At 38.1% G+C, this 21,361-nt stretch overlaps 1 protein-coding gene across 2 annotated transcripts; it reads right to left on the bottom strand.

Moving 5' to 3' along the window:
- Positions 1-2,415: 2,415 nt before the first annotated feature.
- On the bottom strand, positions 2,416-20,221 carry SNRNP48 (small nuclear ribonucleoprotein U11/U12 subunit 48). Of its 2 annotated transcripts, none has more exons than XM_008517557.2 (9): positions 19,739-20,221; positions 16,646-16,759; positions 16,335-16,395; positions 15,435-15,509; positions 10,107-10,295; positions 9,545-9,666; positions 6,144-6,232; positions 5,652-5,816; positions 2,416-3,592 (listed from the first exon to the last, which is right to left on the bottom strand). In XM_008517557.2, exons 1-9 carry the CDS (start codon positions 19,892-19,894, stop codon positions 3,544-3,546), a joined length of 1,020 nt encoding a protein of 339 aa, XP_008515779.1. In that variant the 5' UTR covers positions 19,895-20,221; the 3' UTR covers positions 2,416-3,543. The 2 variants fall into 2 exon arrangements, with proteins under 2 accessions (XP_008515779.1, XP_070440124.1); XM_070584023.1 differs by lacking the exon at positions 19,739-20,221 and adding an exon at positions 19,277-19,477.
- Positions 20,222-21,361: the final 1,140 nt, after the last annotated feature.

Genomic DNA, 21,361 nt, shown 5'->3' with positions numbered 1-21,361 from the left:
AACATTTATCACCTCCATCATTCAAGAGCTGTACTAAGGACTCTGAGGGTTCAAAGATAATCATCATAAAAATTTAAAAACCTAGTTGAGGACAGAAGCAGTAAGTAATTATAATAAAGTGGGGGTGGGGGGAAGGCAAGAATGTGGACCCTGGACTCTGGAGCAAAACTGCCTGGGTGGGACTTCCTGCTCCACCACTCTCTTTGAGAACTGGAGCAAGCTGTTTAACTCACTGAGTCTCAGTTTCCTCATTTTTAAAATGGAGATAATAAGAGTGTTTACACTTCAGTGTCTTATGAGAATTAAATAAGTTGAATATAAAGAGCTCATCAAAACCACTGAGACGCTACTTTACCCTCATTAGGATGGCTATTACCAAAAAACAAAAGATCACCAGCAAACAGCAAGCGTTGCCAAAGATGTGGAGAAACTGGAGCTGGATCCCTGCTGCCTTGCTGGTGGGAATGAAAATGGATAAACGCTATAAAAGACAGTATGGCGGGTTCTCAAAAAATTAGAGTTATCTCATGACCCAGCAATTCCACTTGCAGGTATCTCTCACAAGAATCGAAACCAGGGGCTCAGATATTTGCACACTCATGTTCACAGCAGCACTATTCAGAATAACCAAAAGGTGGAAACATCTCAAATATCCAAAAATAGATGAATGGATGAGCAAAATATGGAATATACACACAATGGGATCATCAGCCTTAAAAAGAGTGAAATTCTGACACACGCCACAACATAGATGAACCTTGAAAACTCTATGCTAAGTGAAATAAGCCAGGCACAAATATTCTATGATTCCACTTATATGAGGTCCCTAGAACAGTCAAATTCAGAGACAGAGAGAACAGTGGTTACCAGGGGCTGGGAAAATGGGTAAGTGGGGAGTTGCTGTCTACTGGGTACAGAGTTTAGTTTGGGAAGATGAAAACATTGAGATGAACAGTGGTGATGGCCGTACAACAATGTGAATGTACTTAATGCCACTGAACTAAAAAATGGCTAAAATGGTTAAATTTTATGTTATATATGTTTACAATGGAAAACAAAAGGCTCAGAACAGAGCCTGCACATAGCTAAGTGCTCAATAAACGTTAAGCATCCTTAGTGTTTTTAAGAGAGTTCTCTCTTCAGGAGAGAAAATTATTTACAGCCAGTAGATCAGAAACATAGGTGACAAGAAGCCAGGACTTAATGGATGGGTAAGATGGGTAGCCGTCATCGCAATTATTAACATCAGCACTTTACAAAAGCAAAAATCAGATGTTGGGTGCAAGGGGCGTGCAAACGTTTTTGTCAAAATTTAAAACAACAAATATTCTGTGCTGGCATGGGAGTTACATTGTTGAAGATACAAACCCGGCTCTCAAGGAGCTCATAATCCAGTGAAGGAGTCCAAAACACAAACAGAAGCACGGAAAATGAACACATTCGAGGATCAAACAAATGCCTCTTATCTAATTCTACATTTTATCAGATAGTTTAAAAAGCTGGACTTAAAAGAACTCTGGTTGCACCTTCCATCACCTCCTTTCTCCATACTATGCTATTTTCCCCCAATCCCACCAACTCACTTCTCCTTTCCACTTATTTCTCTCTTCTACTAAAGACCCAAGTATGCCTTTGAATTTTAATCTTTTGTTTCTTCTAGTTAGTAAAATCACTGAAATCATAATAAAAAAACAAAATTATAAATTGAGTTATACTATATAAAATTGCTGATAATTCAAATGGTTTTGATGGTTCAATATTATGGTAACACGAAAGTCCTTGCTTTAAGATTTTTAAATCCGAATTTTACATATGTAGAAATTAAGCACAATGGGAGTAATGGGACTTCACACCGGCAAGTGACCTGCTGATTTCCAACTTATAACTCTGAAAGCTGTTTTCCAGACCTGAGGCCTAACAGCTATGCTGATCTAAATCCAGTTAACCTTTGTCATTTCTGTCATTGTCAGTTACCTATTAAGGTTTCAGTTCTATTTGGAACCCACCTTGGAATCTTAAACCTGGGTTTCCAAGATTCAAGATATTGCTATTCAGCAATGAGATGCTTAACATTTAATGCCAAAGTTTCACCTTAATGATCCATCATACAACAGAATATACTACTAGGAACAAAAACGAACAGACCACTGACACACACAACATGGCTCAATCTCAAAAATATGCGGAGTGGAAGAAGGTATATATTGTAGTATTTCATTTATAACTAGAAAAGATTCATCTAATCAACCGTAACAAAAAGCAGATCTGTGATCGCCTAGGGCTGGGGCAGAGAAATTGACTGGGTAGGGGATATACAGGAACTTGTGGGGGCAACGGAAATATTCTCTATCTTGATTGAGGTGATGGTTACACGGGAGAAGGTAAAAGTTTGCCAAAAGTCAATGAAATTCACACTTAAAATGGGTGTACTTTATTTCATGTAAACAGTTCCTCAACAAAGTTGATTTACAAAAAACAGTATATTTTAATTGACAAGTGAAACATGAATACCTTATTTTAAAAAATTAATGTATTATGGATAAAGCTAAAGTTTCCTTTTCCTCTCCCAATCCTGGTTTTCACCCCTTCTCTCTCCCATCTATATCTCCTCCCCCAAATAACCACTGTTACAAATTTGGTATGGGTTCTTCCGAACCTTTACAAATATATCCAAATACATACACAGCCAGAGAAAATGTATGGTTTTGTACATAAATATAACTGGGACATATCTTCCCATAACTTACTATTTTCACTTAGCATGATGTTTCTGAGACCTATCCATGTTAATATAAAGTTTCTTTTAAATCCAATATAGTAATCTATCATATGACTATACCATATTTTATTTATTTAGCCAGGCCATTCCCTTTCTTCCCCGCCTCCCTTGCTGAGAAAGACTAGCCCTGAGCTAACATCTGTGCCAATCTTCCTCCACTTATATGTGGGTCACCGCCACAGCATGGTTGACAAGTGGCAGAGGTCTGTGCCTGGAATTTGAACCTGTGAACCCGGGCCACCAAGGCAGAGTGTGCCGAATTCAACCACTACGCCACAGGGCCGGCCCCAAGCCATTCCCTTTCTGACAGACGTTTAGGTCGTTCTCCCCTGTTACAATTCCCCAGTGCAGCAGTAAATAGGAGTTACTACTGAGGTAGCACAGGGATGGCAGCTGGTGTTCCAAGGGGACTTTAGCCTTATCTGCAAGGTTTCATTTTTTACAATGAGAACATATTCATGTATTATTTATATAGTTTAAGTATTGGTTTTAATTAAAGAATTTTCTGATACACAAATTATCACAAAGAATGAAACAAAATCAGAAATAGGAATCAATCATCTATTAAAATATAAGGAAAACAAAGTTATAGGGCATCATAGTGTATTCACGGTTTGAGACATAAGTATTTACTGAAAAATAATGATCTGAGCACTAAGCAGATCACACAAACACATCCTCCTACTCAAAGCAATTTTAACTGTAATATCAGCATGTTGGTTATCATGGCATAAGCACACTTAATACATGCACAAACACTTGATTCATATTTTTTGCTTTCTTCTTTTATGACTATGATGTCTTTCCCCATCCCTGAAATGAAAGGAGTGAAAAAAAACTATTATAACTGGTGGACATTTTAAGATCAGACTTTAAAATAATAATTTACCAGTAACAGACTTACATCAGATACAAACCAGGACAAGTTAAAACAGGCATTTAGAAATGAACAGTGATTTCTTTAACAGTAAATATGAAAAACATATTAAAACTAAGGGGCAAAATTGAAATGGGGATAAGCAAAATGGAATTTTTAAAAATTGCACTTGGAAGTTCTGCTTTAAAATTAACTCTGAATATATGTACATGACTGATGACCAGAGAATTCATTTCAAATAAAATATTAAAGTCATAGAAGGATTCAGAAATTGTCTAATTCCCTTATCCTGGCTCCTATCTCAACTCCCTACAATTCATTCCAACTCAGGGGTGATATCAAAGGTTAGCCTTGCCCTATTCAGAAGTATTTCCTCCTAATACTCAGTTTATCTTCTCTAAAGGAAAATTATTTCATGTTTAGATTTTGAGGCTGTCTAATGTATTCAAATCAACAGGGACTAATGAGAGATCCCCAAAGTTACTAAATGGAAGAAGCACTAACAAACCAGAAAGAAGCAAAAGAGCACAATTTCTGATAATCAATTTGTGTATAATTGTTACAAAATATCATTCATTATATGAATCAAAAGGGATTATTAAGCAAATATTTCATTTTTATACGAGAAGGACTAACTCATAGCTAGCTTTAAACCTGTAAATGAATGATAGTAAGATGAGCCAAATTACTAAACCAGTAAGTATTACTAATTCCTGATCACCAGTGGCCCTGGACAGATGTCACCTGAGAGCCTATTATTAGACAAACAGTGTGCACATGATACCTGCCTTCACGGAGCTCACAGTCCAGGAGGGAAAGCAGTAACTTAAGTTCAATAAAAAGTATGCACTAGGTAGAGTGGTAACAAAAATGGAAAGAATCAGCTCTGTTTGAATGAGTGAGAAAAGGCTTCACGGAAACGACTAAGCTGGGTCTTAATGAACGACGAGTTTACCAAGCAGGCTTTAAAAAGAAATTAGGCAGCAGAACGTGACATGGAAGACAGAGACGTGGCACAGTGTGGATGAGGAACTGTAAGTAATCCAGGCTGGCTGGAACATAAATTATGCATTTCATGGGGCAGTGGCAAAACACAAGGCCAGGTAGGCAGATGCCCTGATCCTGGAGGTCTTAAGGTCTAAAGAATGTGAATTTTGCCACTGAAGAGATTTAAGAGGTGAAAATTCACTCTGGCTGTAGCGTAGGAAGGATCCCTATGGGACCAGCTTAGAGACAGGTAGAACAATTAGGAAAAATACCATCTTCTTCCAGAGGGACAGCACTAAAGAGAGCGAGGAGGAGGTGCACATGTGGTATCTTCAGGCACAACCGACAGCAATTAAGACTAGATGGTAAGGAATCAAAAAGGCATATCTAACATGACTCTTTGATTTCCGGCTCTGTGAACAAATGATGGTCATCCATTAACTAGGATGGGAAATGCTGGGGAGAGAGGAGCAGACTGAGAAAAAGCTAAGTCCCACTATGGACCTGATAAACTTGAGATCCAGGTAGATGCCCAGTTAAGCAGGTGAAATACAGGAAGAGATCTCAATTGATTCAAATTCATTATTTTAGTGTTAGTTCATATGTCTCCAGCTATCAAAATTTTATCAGGGATATTTAACAAGGGCAAAACTGACTGACATTAAAATTTGGATCTTCTCTCTGGCCCTATACTCCCTTTAACTGAGGAATTAGCAAGAGAAAGAAAGAATGAGAAAGAACAAGAAAGAGGGAGGGAGGAAGGAGCAGAAGAAAGAGATCTAGGCAAACATCTTGTTTAACATAGTTAACTTACCACCTAGACATTACTTTCATATGTCCTGGTTAGAAAACAATTAAAAAAGGGAAACCCATATCCAACCAGGCATATAGAGAACTACGTCACCAGAGCTGTGGTTATTTGAAGTGAAATAGCAGAATCTGTTCAAGGCACTGTTTACTTTTCAAAAGCAAACAATTCACCACTGGATGTTGCAGAGTTAGACTTACCTCTCTTTCCTTCTTCTTGAGTCCCAGTTTTTGTCCTTATCTTTATTTCTTTTCCGTTTATGTGGGCTCCTGCTTCGATCCCTTCTATGTCGTGAACTCTCAGCATCCAAATAGCTTCCACCAGACTGCCGTGAGTCTACTGACGCTGACCGCCTCTCTTCGTTCCTGAAACACAGAAGAGAGCATTAGCCACTTAGTTTTAACCACTGGTCTCCAGTTTAGACCAGCCTAAAGCCCAATATTCTGTATCAGACCAATGATTGATAGAGTCTAAATAAATGTGTACAACCTTACATTCCATATAAGAAACACAGCTCTTGGAATATGTTTTGCAACTCTGGTATAACAATCCTGAGCAATAACAACAGGAAATAATAAACATTCTCATGAATTATACTGTGCTACTAATCGTCTCAGAAATGCTAAAATTTAAACCATTATGGGTAACAGATTAAAAACAGAATATTTTCCCCAATAAACACAATAACATACTTTTCAGCAGCATCCTCTGCTTTTTCCTGCTCTTCTTGCCATTGACTACTGAGTTCTTCCATGTGCACATTTATCACATCCCGAATCACCTTAGAAGTAAGCACCAAATTTCAGATAAGAAAGCAGCTCAAAAACTTACAACTATAAAGCTAGAAAAAAAATCACTGCTAACAACCAATCAAATATTTACTAAGAGCTATGATATGATGGACTGTGGGATGTGTGTAGTTTACAGACCATAAAAAGGCAATGATCAAGTTGGAATATGAATGTTTATACTGTTATCAATGTTACATTTGCTCAAGTTGATAACTATACCATGATTAAGTAAGAAAATATCCCTATTCTTAGGAAAGATATACTAAGTATTCAGGGATAAAGGATCATGATGTAACTTACCCTTAAATAGTTCAGGAAAAAAAATTATGTGCAGGTAGTAAGCAGAGAGCAAAAACTGTAGAGAGAGAGAGTGCAAATGGCAAGCAAATGGGGCAAAATGTTAAGAGGTGGTCTGGGCAAAGGATATTCAGCAATTGTTTGTATTATTTTTAGTTTTGCAACTTACTGGTATGTTTGAGATTATTTACAAATAAAACCTTTTTTTCCAAAGCTTATAATTAAATCAAGATGATAGACAAAATATGAAACTTGAGTCACTCCACAGATACTTTCCCAATGAGACTATAAGTTCCTCACCCAAGAACCACTTAGAAGTGTTTTTCTTTATCCACATCATCAGGCACAGGGCTAGTGACTGGCGAGGGACAGCTGACACTAAAGAAGTTCACCCTTCCCTCAGGCCTAACCAGGAGATGCTTTACGAAGGCACGGGGGAATGGGGCAACCTCAGAGACGCACACTGAGTTCAGGCCTGTGTCTCCCCCATGTCCAAGAAACTCTCAATGGCCCCCAAAGCAAAATGGAACTATGTTCAAATTCCTTAGGAGAGTCTTCGAAGCCACCCACAATTTTATTACATCGCATCTCTCACTGGATAGTTCTTCAGAAGCCCTAAGTTCTGGCCACCCTGGATTACTAACGAGTCTCTGGAAAACTCCCATACTTTTACTTATTTTTAGGAATACCACCCCTTCCACGTGAAAAATCCTCATCCACCATTTCCCCTCCTCCACTGTATTCTCCTGTGGAAAATCTACGACACATCAAGGTCTAACCCGGGGGAGTGACATGAGTTACACCCACCTGAATTCCAACTCCAGCTCCAGCAGTGCTGGAGCAGCCCTACATGACTCCCTGACCAGAAGCTCTACATGAGCTCCGTGAAGCCCGAACGTGACTGGACACCTGGACACGTCCAGAGCCGACCTAGCACAGGTTCACCACATAGAAAAGAGCCAATAAACAGCCACTCCCTTACCCCTCCCTGCTTCTCCTTTTCTCTCAAACACTATCTTGTCTGTGAAGCCTATACCAGTGCAACCTTTTAAAAAGAACTGCTCCCTCCTCCCACATACTTTGATCTCACCTTATGTTAGTACTTAACAAAATCTGTATTTTGAAAGTCTGTTTCATTTCTTAAGCTAGAAGTAGCTCCTTGAGGGGAGGGTCTATGTGCATTTATCTTCATATCCCACAGCAGTGTGTCAGGCAAAGCAACTACAGTACGTAATACATTTCTGCTGAAGTTTGTCAGGTTCTAATCCAGAGCAAACAAAAATGATACAGGATATAAATGAAGAGAGGAATGCATAAAATGCTGAAAAAGCCATGACCAGAGATATGCTAAAGCACTAAAAGACTTGTAAAGACTGAAGTATTTACAGATGAAAGATATTTGGGATCTGTTTCCGAGATTACCAGGTGGCGGGGTAGGGGTAGTAAGCAGGGGTATAAATAAAACAAGGTCATATGATGGTAATTGTTGAAGCTGGGTAATAGGTACCTAAGGGGTCATCAGACTATTCCATTCACTTCAGCATATGTTCGAATATTTCCATAACAAAAAGCTAACCACAAAATTGTAAAGAACACTAGCAGCAACACTTAATCTTGATTACAAGGTTATGAGATCGGAGAAGAAACAAATGACGCCCCATCAAGTATCTGAGGGCCACGCATCACTAAAGCCTGCACGGCCCCGGCCCGCTACTGGGAGAGGCTGGAAGAAATCTGAAACACATATTTTAACTGTAAAAGGAACGGCATAAAATTAAGGGCTAAACTGTGTGAGACAGAGCGTAAGAGCAATAATTCAGCAGATGGCTCAGAGTCAATGAGCAGCTCATGGAAACAGTGGCATCAAGATTTAAAACAGCAAAACAAAGAGCATTTCAGATGAGAAAATAACATATATTAGGACTTGGAGGTAAGAATAAATCTGTGTAATCAGATATAGTTTGAGAGACACGCTTGACTAAAGTGAAAGAAAATGCTTGATAAAATGAGGCCAGATTACGGACGGTCTTTGAAATCATAGAGAAAAGTAAGAAATAATGTGGGAACAATTAGAGATTCAATGAAGAAATTATTTACAGTCTGGGCAAGGTAATTCATGTACCAAAAAATTCACCAACTCTATCCACTAAATGACATCTGAAAATAAATCCAGATATACATCAAGAGATTAATGTAATTAATTATATAATTTTATAATATACATAATTTATAATTATAATTTATAATATAAATTATAAATAATTTATACCAAGATATTTCTTAAGCCCACATATTTAGTAGAATGCATGAAAGGACACTAAAATTTCTGCAAAAAAATAAGAAAGCTATTAGGGCCGGCCCCATGGTGTAGGGTTAAGTTCAGTGCACTCTGCTTCGGCGGCCTGGGTTCAAGGGTTCAGCTCCAGGGTGCAGGCCTACAGCACTTGTCAGCCATGCTGACTCAGATGTTAGCTCAGGGCTAACCTTCCTCAGCAAAACAAAAATAAAAACAAAAAGATAGCTATTTATTTAGCAGTTTCTGTGTCCACATGCATTATCCCAATCAATTCTCATAACAACCCTGTAAAGCCTTATAAAATGCAAAAGTATCATAAAATGAAAAAACCGAATCTTAAAAAGCTCAGAAAACTTGTCTAAGTCAAAGGGTCAGTGATAAACACCAGAATCAAAACTCAAGCCCAGGTCTGTCTAAAGCTGTCTGTCCATGCAGTTACCACATGTAATATCACTTTCTCAAAAGTACGTATTTTTTTTTTAAGATTATACAACCTCTTTATACAAGGTTTGTGTACCCTGAAAAGTCTCTGTCTAGTACAGGACGGTTGTGAAAATGACAGAGCAAACACGAATCAGGTAGCCATCTCGAACACACTTTCTTTCTAAGCACCTCTAAGGAACTGTAGAAATCCACAAACAGACTTGGAAAACTACCTAAGGGAAATTTCTGTTCTCAACAAAGCTCTACAAGATTATGTAAAACTTACCTCAGTATACGATTTCTTGGTTATGTGAACATTCTTAGCTCTATAGGACTGGCGTCTTCTTTTATAATCTCTCACTTCTGCAAGGATTTCAAGGTACGATTTTGGACTTTTTCGACTATTATCTAATAAAAGAATAAAATTATTATATCCTTAGAAGCTTTTAAATTCTTATGACTTAGTAGAAACGAACAACAGAACCATCCTATATGTCAACATGTTTCAATGTAGCACACAAAAATATTCTAAAAATTCTACATCATATAAATGGGCTAAGTTTTATATCATTCCTTTTCTCTAGCCATTAGCTGAACATAAGTGTGTTCAGGTACACAGATTAAAGTAATAGCACAGCTGTAAGTAACATTCCTATAGAAGGAAGGTATGTGTAATGTAAAAGTCAGAGAGCAAAATTTCATGTACTGAGTAAACATCTTAATATATATGTGACTATCAGATGATAGAAATCATCCCATTCCAACTCAAAGTGGCCTAACAAATGATCTTAACAACACTCAAAAGACAGAATGACAAGAAATATAAAGCTACGGTATTCATCTCAAACCTTGATTGACTTTGGCAGCCAAGTCTACAAAGAGATCACTGTCATTTTCGATAATTTGAGAATCAGAGCGCTTTTTCTTCGTCTCCTCGATTACAAAATCATAGAGGGCAAGACGATCGGCTTGGGTTAGATCACAAACACATCGTTTGTGATTCAGAGGAACTTCAACAGGCAGTGAAGAGTAAGTCCCTAAAGTAAAAATAAAACCACAAGAATAAACAATACATGAAGCATTGTGGACTTAAACTCTACTACTTATCTTTAAACATGCACTGTAAGAATCCAACATTCACACAATTTTTTTCACAGTAATCCCTAAATATACAAAGTATCAATCTACGCAATAAATGGCAAAATAATGGCTCTACGCTGAACGCTCTATCCACAGAAAGGATGTACCGTGCATGTTCGCTATTCTCTCCAACAACGTTAAGATCTGTTAAGACAGATCTCATGAAGGCAGGCAGTAAATAGCCATACAACAATTTGCTCATAAGAAAACCTTTTGGGTAACAATTTTGAAAAGGCTACCCATATTATAAAAATAGATATTAACTTTCTTTCTGTTTATATGCTTTTCTCCATAAAAGTTAGGGAAAAAATGCTTTTAATAAGTAACACGCATTATATAGTCCCTTTGAAAATAAATTATGGAAGTACGAAAAATGTGCAAAAAATGTCTTTTTTATATGAGACATCAAGCTAAATGTTCCATATTCAAAATATATCCCACTTGTGCGTTGACTTAGAGCTAGGGACCAAAAAACAATTAAGCAGCAGAAATCCCACACTTCCTCAGACCAGAGAAAGACACACTGAACTGAGACTAAACTTTTTAAAAATTTTCTGAAGAGGAAGCATATTGGTTTAACCAAATTAATTGAAAAAAGTTAAAAGCAGTGCCCCCCAACAGTTACAGAACTTTCTAAAATCTGCTCTTTAATGGGAAAAAAAAAAAGTAAATACAATACCTTGATATGATGTATTAAACACTGAAGAAAATTTTTGTTTTAAGATTCAAATTTTCTCAAAGAAATAAAAAAATTACTGTAACTGTAAATAAAACAATTTAAAACAACTCTTTCCATATTTCATTATTCACTAATGCAAACAAAGAACATGAGCTCCTAACGGACTTCTTGTAATGTTTGCTAGGTTACCCTAGAGGAATCACTCCGGTTCACAGAACAATGTAACATCAGTAGCTCTTCCTAGATACTTAAATTTGCTACAGTCTAACCTTGTTGACTTCCTAGGTAAAGAGGCAAAAGAAAAATTCAAACAAGAGCATACTATGAACCAAGCATTACAACACAAAAAAAAGAGATGACTTTGCACTTGTCTACAAATTAAGAGGAGAGCTACACTGAATCTCAGTCCATGGTTTAGCAGTTACGGATAACAATACACGGCCATTTGTACTAGTCAAAGGGTTCTGAATTAGTGAGGAAGAAGGGTTCCCTTTCAAGTCATTTGATTTTACTCTAATTCTGGTAGACACTAGGGAAAGTCTTTTTTGTCAAAACATTTCATACTATAAAAATGAGTTAGCTTTGATTAACCTAATTCATTTAAATCTAGCTATAAAAATCTGGGAGAAGAATACAAAGATTAGAAAACACTGATGTATTACAAACAAGCTTCACATAAACCTTTGCCTGTTATTTTTAATAAAGAAATATAATTTCCTCCATAAAATATTTTAGAGATTTCCTTATTCAGCCTAAATTTCTGCATGGTGAAGATCTATACTTAAATTCCTTGAAATTCAACTAAAATTCCAAATCAAGACTGTAATATTGTGACAGTGATTAAGATAAAGTTTAAAAATTTGAGTGATACTTTTAAAAGGATATCATTTGCAAAAAGGATACTGCATATCTTTAAATAAGGAGTACATTCAGGTTCCTAATTCCTCTTTATACTCACCCCAATTACTGAAAAAGAAAAAGTACAGGAAAAGTTAAACAACAAACTGCATTTAAATCATTCAGAACACAGATATTTCTGACAAAAAAAATGAATATACACACTTACATATGCTTACATTTCCATAAAATTTAAATTTTCAAACGAAAGTTTCTATACGATTTAGAGATACATCTGAATGTGCTGTCATCATACTAATTCTGTAACCCTCTGTCTAGCTTGTTTTACAGTTTAACTGTGGTATGATACACCTAATACAAAATTTAGCATTCTAGCCATTTTCAGGCGCACAGTTCAGTGGCATTAGTACATTCACACTGCTGTGCACCCATTACTTCTATCCAGCCCCACAACTCTCCATCACCCCAAAGCCAAACTCTAACCTACTTTTTTAATAACTCTAATTCTCATGCTTCCTTGTTAGTGACTTTTGCCATCATGGGGCATCTTAAACATATGAGATACAATATCAAGTATTGATAAGAGGTAGTATGTCAAAGATACAAATTCAGAATTTTAGGGAAAATTCATAGTCAATTTCCTAACATTAGAGATAAAGAAATTAAGGCCCATAGTAATACAATGACTGGCCAAAGTTTCACCAGTGGTAGGAACAGATTAGGTCCAAACCATTACATCCTATCTCTTTAGCTTTCTTTAGCATAGTCCACTGAACTTCAAATCATAGCCATAACTCAAACATATGCCATGAAATTGAAGTACAGCAACATGAATCTTTAATATTGACGGAAAAAGATAAACCACTAAATATAAAATGATTGTCTATGATTGAAATTAATATCTTAGTTATAAAATTAACCAAAGTAACTATATCTGAAAATAAGTAAATCTAATGTTTGTTCAAGCTTTCACAAAGATTAATGAATTGAGAATTATGTACGTTGAGTTTAGACCTGATACGACCAATGAAATGAAAACATAAATACTACCTCAACAAAAAACTTACAATTTAGTGCGTAACAAACAAAATATTAATTAAATAGGAAAATGCAAAATTGTTCATGTTAGTCATTCTTCCTTTAAAGTAAATACATCAATAAGACGACACTAAGAGATTTTTCTCCTGGTGTAAAAGATTTTAAAATGTCTAAGATATAAATTGACCATAAAAAAATAACCTCTGTTGAGAAACTGCAGAACTCTACAAAGGATGAAAAGAATTTTTAAAAGAGGGTTACAGATCATATAAAAAGTTACAATTAAATCTTAAGATAGTGCAAAAATTCAAAATCAACTAAAAGTTTGTCTTAACTATCTATTGAAAGAATTATTCAAAGCAATTCTTTGCTTTTGTGAAGAATTAAATTCAAAGTCCAAATTTGCCTTAACTCAGTTATATAAATGAAAAACTTAGAATGTTTTCTAAATTACTTACATATATAAAATTCTCACCCATTTTATCTTAATATTGCTTTCTATAAATTAATTTGCTTAGAAATTAAACTGCTTAGACAATAGCAGCTACCAATTATTAGAGTCAGGGCTAGTGTAGCATTCATTATCTCTATTGTTCTAACCACCACCACAAGATAGTTTTTATTACAGATAAGGAAACAAAATTTCAGAAAAGTCATTTGTTCAAGGCCGAGCAGATAGTTTCTTTCTTTAAAATAGGTTTACACAAAGTAGAACAAACAATGAACAGTACCAATAGCAGCAGTGAGTATGCACAGATTTGAAGTTTCTGATATTCTACTTAATCACGACAGATAAACATAAAGAACGAATACATTTCAGCAATATCTAGAATCTCAGTCCACAAATTTCACTAAATGTAGAGTTTCTAAGAGAAAGCAGAATAACTCAGCTCAGAGTTGGTGCCAAAATTCAGAACCTAGTTCTCAATCCAGCTTTCCTATTATCTAACAAAAAAAGTGTTAATTCACTTCTATACACCTCTATTTTTTCACCTAATATGGAGGGGGAAATACTTGCCCAAACTATCGAAAGTCTGTTGTGAAAGCGAAATGAAATATACAAAACAACTCTGAAAAAATAATCTCATTTAAAATATAAAAGGATTGAGAACCTTTAGAACAAACACCCCAGAACCTTATCATCTCTATCAGACAGGGTTTGTTTCCCTATCTGTAAAAAGCAGACGCTGGATTAGATGATCTCTAAGTCCTCTTTCAACTCTAAAATAAATTCAGTAAATCTATCTAACTGGTTTTGGTCAAATAAAGTCCTTTAACTTTTAATCTCTCCAAAAAAACAAAAACAAAGTTCTCTACTTTTTAACTGGTTCATTAAACACGGCAATGGTTAGAACCAATAACAGAGCCAAAAACAGGCTTGCTTGATCACAGCTCAGTCATTTCTTCAAATGAGACAGGAGTCAAATGTGTCCCTCAAAGAAAAAACCTGGAATTTAACACAAAAGTACACAAAAATGGGAGCTTCAAAACAGGACATACAAGAAATGTGCTTGTTGCTGCTGTAAGGAGCCACTGTAATATAGACTCAGGGTAAGAGACGTCCTCCTCCTGAAGCCACAGAGCCACTGGGGGAGGAATCAAGCCCAGACACTGGCTTAGAACAACGGGTGAGACCCTGAACTTCAACAAGGGAGACAACAAATCATAACGGGGTGGTGGAGAATATAATTCAGCTAGAAAGAAGAGTGAGGGAGGAAAAGTAAGATGTCCAGAGAAAACTATCTCCAGAAGGTTCAAGGACAGCTCAGAAATCCTTATAAAAGGAGGCAGTCATGCCTTGATTAGATGGTATACTTAGGTTCAGAAGTCCATTAACTCTAGTTACTTGTTTACCTCTATGAGTTTGATGGATTATGTTTCAATTTTCTAAAAACTCATACTTAAAAATTCTATCCTAGTCTTTGCTGGTCAGTCCCAGGCAGAAACTCTAAATCCAGCTCCGAAGCTGGGCATGTAGGGATCCACAAAGCCTCTGAAATTGTATGTACAACTCTGTCTGTGCTTTATTCTGCAGGGCAGCTGTGCAGACTCATCTCTTTTCACCTAAGCCTTTCCTTTCACACTGCATTTCAACATTCTTACCTTTAACACTGGGCTAATTCTCAAAGCAGGAAATCTCAGGGTAAGACAGTCTCAGTCAATGAGATTTATTTATTAAATAATCATAATAAAAATAACTATCTATATGGCAATCTCACCCATTAGGTAATTCCAAAGCACGAACCCCTACCTAAAACAGTGTCCCAGTGAGACTCTGGTGCATTTGAGCAGAAAATATCGCACAAACGAAGCTGACACCAAGAACATTAGTCTAATGTTAAATGTAAAATTTAACCTTACCACTGTTTCCACGAGATTTTTCCTGAAAATTTGTAACAATGTGCTTGTGGGAGAAAAATAGTTTGATTCATTAATTAGCTCAAACTATGATGCCACTTACTTTGATTATAACAATCACCATCTTTTCCAACTGCAGTTCTAGCTTGTTTAATTATCTGGAATTGTGAGTCCTTATCTGTCCAAAAAAAAAAAAACCCATAACCACAATATGAATCATCAGTGTCCACAATTAATTTATTAACTGGTTTCCACTCCAAGCTCTTTGGGCACATTGACAAACCTTCCAGAATCTTAAGAGAGAAAACACCCACATCATTGCCTAGGTAATCTGAATGCAGAATTCTTTCAGATCTAGCTAGAGCCCAGTAAGTAACCAGACTTCACTATAATCAGGCATGCAGCAGTAGCCTCCACAAATTTTAGCGACCAATAATAGCTAACAATTCTTGAATGCCAGCTAGGTGTCAGGCACTATGCTAAACATATTACATATATACCATTTAATCCTCACAAAGGTACTATTACCATCATCCCCATTTTATGGAGAAATTTAGGCAACAAACAGGTTAATGACCTTGTTGAAAGTCACACATCTATTAGTGACAAAACCAGGAGTTGAATCAGAGCATTCTGATTTCAGAGCCCAAGATTTTAACCTCTACGTAAGCTGTGAACACTTGGAACACATTTCCATCCTCAGCCATCTCTTCAAACTGTGTTGTGTGGCCAGATTTTTGTCACAACCAAGAAGGAAGGCATCTGTCTTACTGTGCAGAACTCCGCAGTTTTCACTGCCTATTGATACAGGCCTGGTCTCGAAGTTTAGAATAAAAACCAATTTCACTGTACATTAATTAATCCTACATTCTTTTAAGGTACAAAATGTCCTTCTTAATCATAAGCATACTTATAAAGTCCACTCTTTTGATAATTCAAAAATGAAATATCAACACCTATCCTAAGATATTTTTAAATTATAATATCTTAAATTAATACTTACTCAAAGTAATTGAAGGTATCTTCACATTCTCATAGAAAAAATCAGAATTATACATTTTATCCTAAAGTCAAAAAAAAAAAAACCTTAGTGTTCTTGAGTAACAGATAATTGACTATTTTGAGATTTGACATAAACCAACAATAAATTAGTATCATTTAAATATTTCTTGCAATAATTTGTGAAATTAGGCAAGTACCATTCTACCCCATAAATGACTATTACTTTATGTCCGAAAACCTAACACTATTCCTTCCAAATATTCTGAACTTTATTAATGCACATATGACGTGTACAGAGAATCTATGTGGTACCTCTTCCTCTTTGGTGTAGCCCAGTTTCCTCAGCTGACAAGACACCATGTGCTTTGCTAAAGATGATTTAGGCATGTGATGATTGGAGTCGTAAGGGCATATCACAACTTCATCCTACAAAAATCAAACAGAAGAAAAAAGGTTCATGACATTTAAAGAAATGATTATACCATTAAATGTTTACTACTTAATTAAGTGGCATTATCCAGTTCTCTCCTCTTTTGCAGGCCTCTCCCAACTGTGTGTGCGAGTGTACGTGCATGTTAAAAAAAAAACCTCCCCCAATCTCCCTCCCCGATAGCCTCTGCCCAGTCTCCACCCCTTCAAAGCCCCATTCTTTGAAAGGTTCACATTCACTGCCTCGACAACCTCCCCTCCCCGTCAGTAGGTCACTAACAACCTTCTTGCTACCACAGCCAAGGCACGTCACAGTCCTTATAATATTTGAACTCACAGAAGGTCACAAGTGAATTGTTCACTTCTGTCATCCTGATACACTCTTCACGTTCCTTCCACCTCTCTGGCTCCTCCTACTTGGTCTCCTCTAAAGGTCTGTCTTCCTTGTTCTATCTGGCCCCATTTAAAGGTTGGTGTTCATGTAGGTCCAACCAGTGATCTTGTGCCATTTGATATAGGCTTCCTGGAAGATCCCACGTCTTCAATTTTCACTAGATACTGATGACTCCCAAAATGTGGATCTTTACTCCTTGGTTCTCTCTTGAGTACCCTATACTAAAGACACTAAAATTTCAACATGACAAAAATAAATTTATTATATTCATGGTCTCCTGACCCCCCCAACCTGTTCCTCTCATGTTTTCCTACTTCAGTGAAAGGAAGGTCCCACTTGTTAAGCAGGAAACAGCCTCTTCTCTCTCGTCATCCACATGTGATCAATCACGTAGGGCTCTTCACTCCTAAATCACTCTAAAATCCCTCCACACAATCCATCCCCACTGCCACTTCCCCACTTCAGGATATCATCATCTCTCTCCTGGATCACAACAGCCATTGCTTAACTGCTCTCGCCACTTCCAGTCTCGCTATCCATTCCATTCTCCAAACTGCAGACAGTTTGAATCCCAGGTGTGCCACTCACTGACTGTATGAACTTAGCCTAGGGACTTAACCTTTCTCTGCCTCAGTTTCCTCATCTATAAAATGGTATCATAGCAGGACCTCTCTTACAGAACTACTGTGAAGATTATACAAGTTATACATGAGTTCATATACATAAAGCAATTCAAACAGGGCCTGAGATATAGCAAGTGTTCAAAAAATGTAAGCAATTATTATTTTATTAAAAGGCAAATATGATTATGATATACCCTGGCTCAAAACACTTCCATGCCTCCCCCACTGCCCTCATTAAAAAAAAAATCCAGATTCTTTAATATGGCTGACACAGGACCTTTAACATCCAGTGCATACCTACCATCTTTCCCCTCCTCCTCCACATCCTATGCTCTAGCCATCCTTAACTACCTGAGGTTTTCGGGACACAGCCTGGTCTCTGGACTTCTACACATGCTGTTGCTGCTTCCTCTGGCTTCACCTAGCTAATTTAGCTCACTTTTATTTATCAGCTTAGAATTCACTTTATCCTGCAAGTCTTTGCCGTCCCACCACAGCCTACAATAACCTGTACCACACCAATTCCAACCCACCCTTCATAGACTTTATCACATTGTAATGTAATGGCTGATTTCTCTGAATTCCCCCTCACCAGACAGTAAGCTCTATAAGGACAAGAACCGTGATTTTGTTCACTAAACTTCAGCATTAAAACACTCCAGCAGAAAAGCGAAGATTCCTTAACCATCTGGACTGCATCTATTCTGGGAATTACGGATGTCAATTACCAGGATTTTTAAACCAGCCACCCTCTTGAATATCAGATGCTGGTTTTGCAAAAGTTAGACGTACACTCACAGGTGACTGTCAGAATTTTGGAATTTTACAAACGAGTTCTACAAAGGCAGCATAGCAATTAAGCACACAGACTCTCAAGAGCCAGAAGGCCTGAGTTCAAAACTCTAACTGCTATTTACCAACAGTGTGTCAGTGGACAAACTACATCTCTCTAGGTGTGTTTCCTCACATCCATAAAATGTGGCTAAGAGTACCCAGCTCATAGGGTAATTATGAGTATTAAATGAGGTAACTAACATACAGTAAGTGACATACACAGGCAACGTGCTATTTAAGTGTTAATATAAGAAATCCAAATTTACTACAATGCTGAGCAAACAATGATATGGAAAGGTCTGGCGGGCCTCACTCAATGAATTCCCTCCAAACGAATAATAAATATATTTTTAAAATTTCCACTACGCTTTTAATATAATAAATCCAAACCGTTTGTATATAAATATATAATATATATGGTATATAAATATACTTCCAATGCCTCTGGGGAATCAGTCACGTAATTTAAACCTGAGTTAAATTATTACAGCATGACAAACCCAGAAAGAATATTAGAGACCATGAATTATCCCACGTTGGAGCACTTCCCTTCCACCCATCCCATTAAAAAAAGAAAGTCAGGACTGTTCACTCTATTACACTTGCCTACATTTTTAAAAGCAACTCTAATGTCCAGGAGAGTTGCCAGTCACCATCACTTACTGATGTCCTTTAACAATCCTGGAATGCGTGCTGTCCCAGGCAGAAGTGGGCAATTCTGTGGCAGAGGAAGGTGAACTGAACCTCCAAGCTCCCCTGACGCCGAGTCGGCTGCAGCTGCGGGATCCATATGACGGATGACAAAGCAAACCGCCACCGCCTCCGCCTCCGCCGGCAGCCCCGAGACCCGCTCACCCACTTCCTAAAGGAGCACCACACCCGCCGCACTCTCCCGCCCACCGCACCGTCTCGTTTTCCTTACGCCCGAGGCTCCGCGGAGGGGGCGCTGCCGGTCCAGGAGCCAGGCGCGGGGCGCCCCAGCGCGGGGCCCGGAGGCAGCAGGGTGCTCCACGCCGGGGCCCGGGCACCCCATGGCCCCGCAGACGCGCCGCCCGCCGCGCCGATCCCCGCGGCCAGAGAAGACGGAGGCAGCGCCTCAAAGGCCCCCGCGCGCCCGCCCCTCACCTCTGCCGCCTCCGCCTCCCCGGGGTCCAGGCGATCGAGGCTCCAGCCCAGGGACGCCGTCACCTCCTCCAGCGTCCGGCAGCAGCTCTCCACGAACTCGCTCAGCTCCTCCTGCAGCCGCCGCCGCTCCTCCACCGGAGGAGGCTCAACCTCCATGGCGGCGCCCCTCCCGCCAGCAGGAAGCAGCGAAACTGCCGGCGGCGCGCGCGGGCCTCTGGGGGCTGTGGGCGGGGCCTCGTTGTCCCGTGACTGGAACCGCCTATAGGGAGGTGTCCCGGGAAGGGCGGGGGCTGTCGTTTTGAGAGGTGTTTTCCGGCTCCTCTCTGCGTTTGCCGCTGCTTTTGGACGCAGTTGTCCCTGGCCTTACCTGAACAGCATTACTCTCCCCCACCGGACTTTTTAGAAAATCCAAATTTACTACAATGGTTTACGAAAAATGGTTTATGTGTACTGAGAAGTTTAAGGACTAGTACAGTGAGCATTCGCATAGCCGTCGTCCAGCTCATTAATTGTTAACATTTGACACGTTTGCTTTCTCCCACTTTCTCCCCACACACAGCCTCACACTTATTTTTGCTGAATTATTTGAGAGTAAATTGCAGATGCTTCACCCTCAAATATGTCCGTATGCATCTCCTAAGAATAAGGACATTTTCCTGCATAACCACAATACATGATCAACCCTAAGAATGTTCATTTCATAGTATCATCTAATATACAGCTCATAATCAAATTTCCCCAGTTGTCCCCAAAATTCCTTTTATAGCCATTTTATTATTTTTTCAGCCCATGAGCTATAATTGGCTATTGTCTCTTTTAATCTATAACAGTCTGCCCCACTCTCCTTTTTAAGTTAAGTCATTGAATTTTGTCAGGAGCCTCAGTAAGTTGTCTTGTAGAATGTCCCTCTTTCTGGATTTGTCAAATTTTTCCCCCTTATGACTAGATTCAGTTTAAGCATTTTTGCAAGATGTGTGTACTTCTTTATTACATCTCATAGAGGACACATGTCTTAGATTCTCCTAGATTCCTCTTTAGTAATGCTAAATTTGATCATTGGTAGAGGTGGTGGCTGCACTGCTTCCTTGTAATAGTACATTTTCCTCTAGTAACTGGTACATAATCTGTGGGTGATGCCTTAGGGCCGTATGAATGTCCTGTTCCCAACAAACTCACACAATCCTTCAGTGAATCTGTTATTACATTAGGAGTTATAAATGATGATTCTCTAATACTATCATGGCCTCTACATTTATTAGCTGGAATTCTTACCACACTTTCATTTTATTTATTTCACTATGGGATCAAGGGTGTTTTTTTAAAATTATTGTTTTAAGATTTTTAAATTCATTACATACTCCATTACCATCATAGTTCTTGTTAATGCTCAAATTGTCCCAAATTTGACCAGTGGTAGCCACTTTAAACCACCTTGTGTCTCTTTGACATGTCCCCACTGGTCCTTGAGTACTTCCTTTTTTTTTTTTCTGGGAAAGATTCACATTGAGCTAACATCTGTTGCCAATCTGGTTTTTTTTTTCCTTCCCAAAGCTCCAGTACATAGTTGTATATTCTAGTTGTAAGTCCTTCTAGTTTTTCTATGAGATCCTCTGCCACAGCATG

Source organism: Equus przewalskii, chromosome 19 (assembly GCF_037783145.1).
Source record: "Equus przewalskii isolate Varuska chromosome 19, EquPr2, whole genome shotgun sequence".
Lineage (NCBI taxonomy): Eukaryota > Metazoa > Chordata > Mammalia > Perissodactyla > Equidae > Equus > Equus przewalskii.
Note: the sequence above shows the minus strand (reverse complement) of the source record. Positions and strands in the feature narration are given on the sequence as shown.

Excerpts from the sequence above, each read along its gene's own strand:
- SNRNP48 (XM_008517557.2), bottom strand. The coding sequence starts at position 19,894 with ATGGAGGTTGAGCCTCCTCCGGTGGAGGAGCGGCGGCGGCTGCAGGAG. Across the intron at positions 16,760-19,738 it reads GGGAGGCGGAGGCGGCAGAG|GATGAAGTTGTGATATGCCC; the intron begins GTGAGGGGCGGG and ends TGATTTTTGTAG. Across the intron at positions 9,667-10,106 it reads GGCTGCCAAAGTCAATCAAG|ATAATAGTCGAAAAAGTCCA; the intron begins GTTTGAGATGAA and ends TTCTTTTATTAG.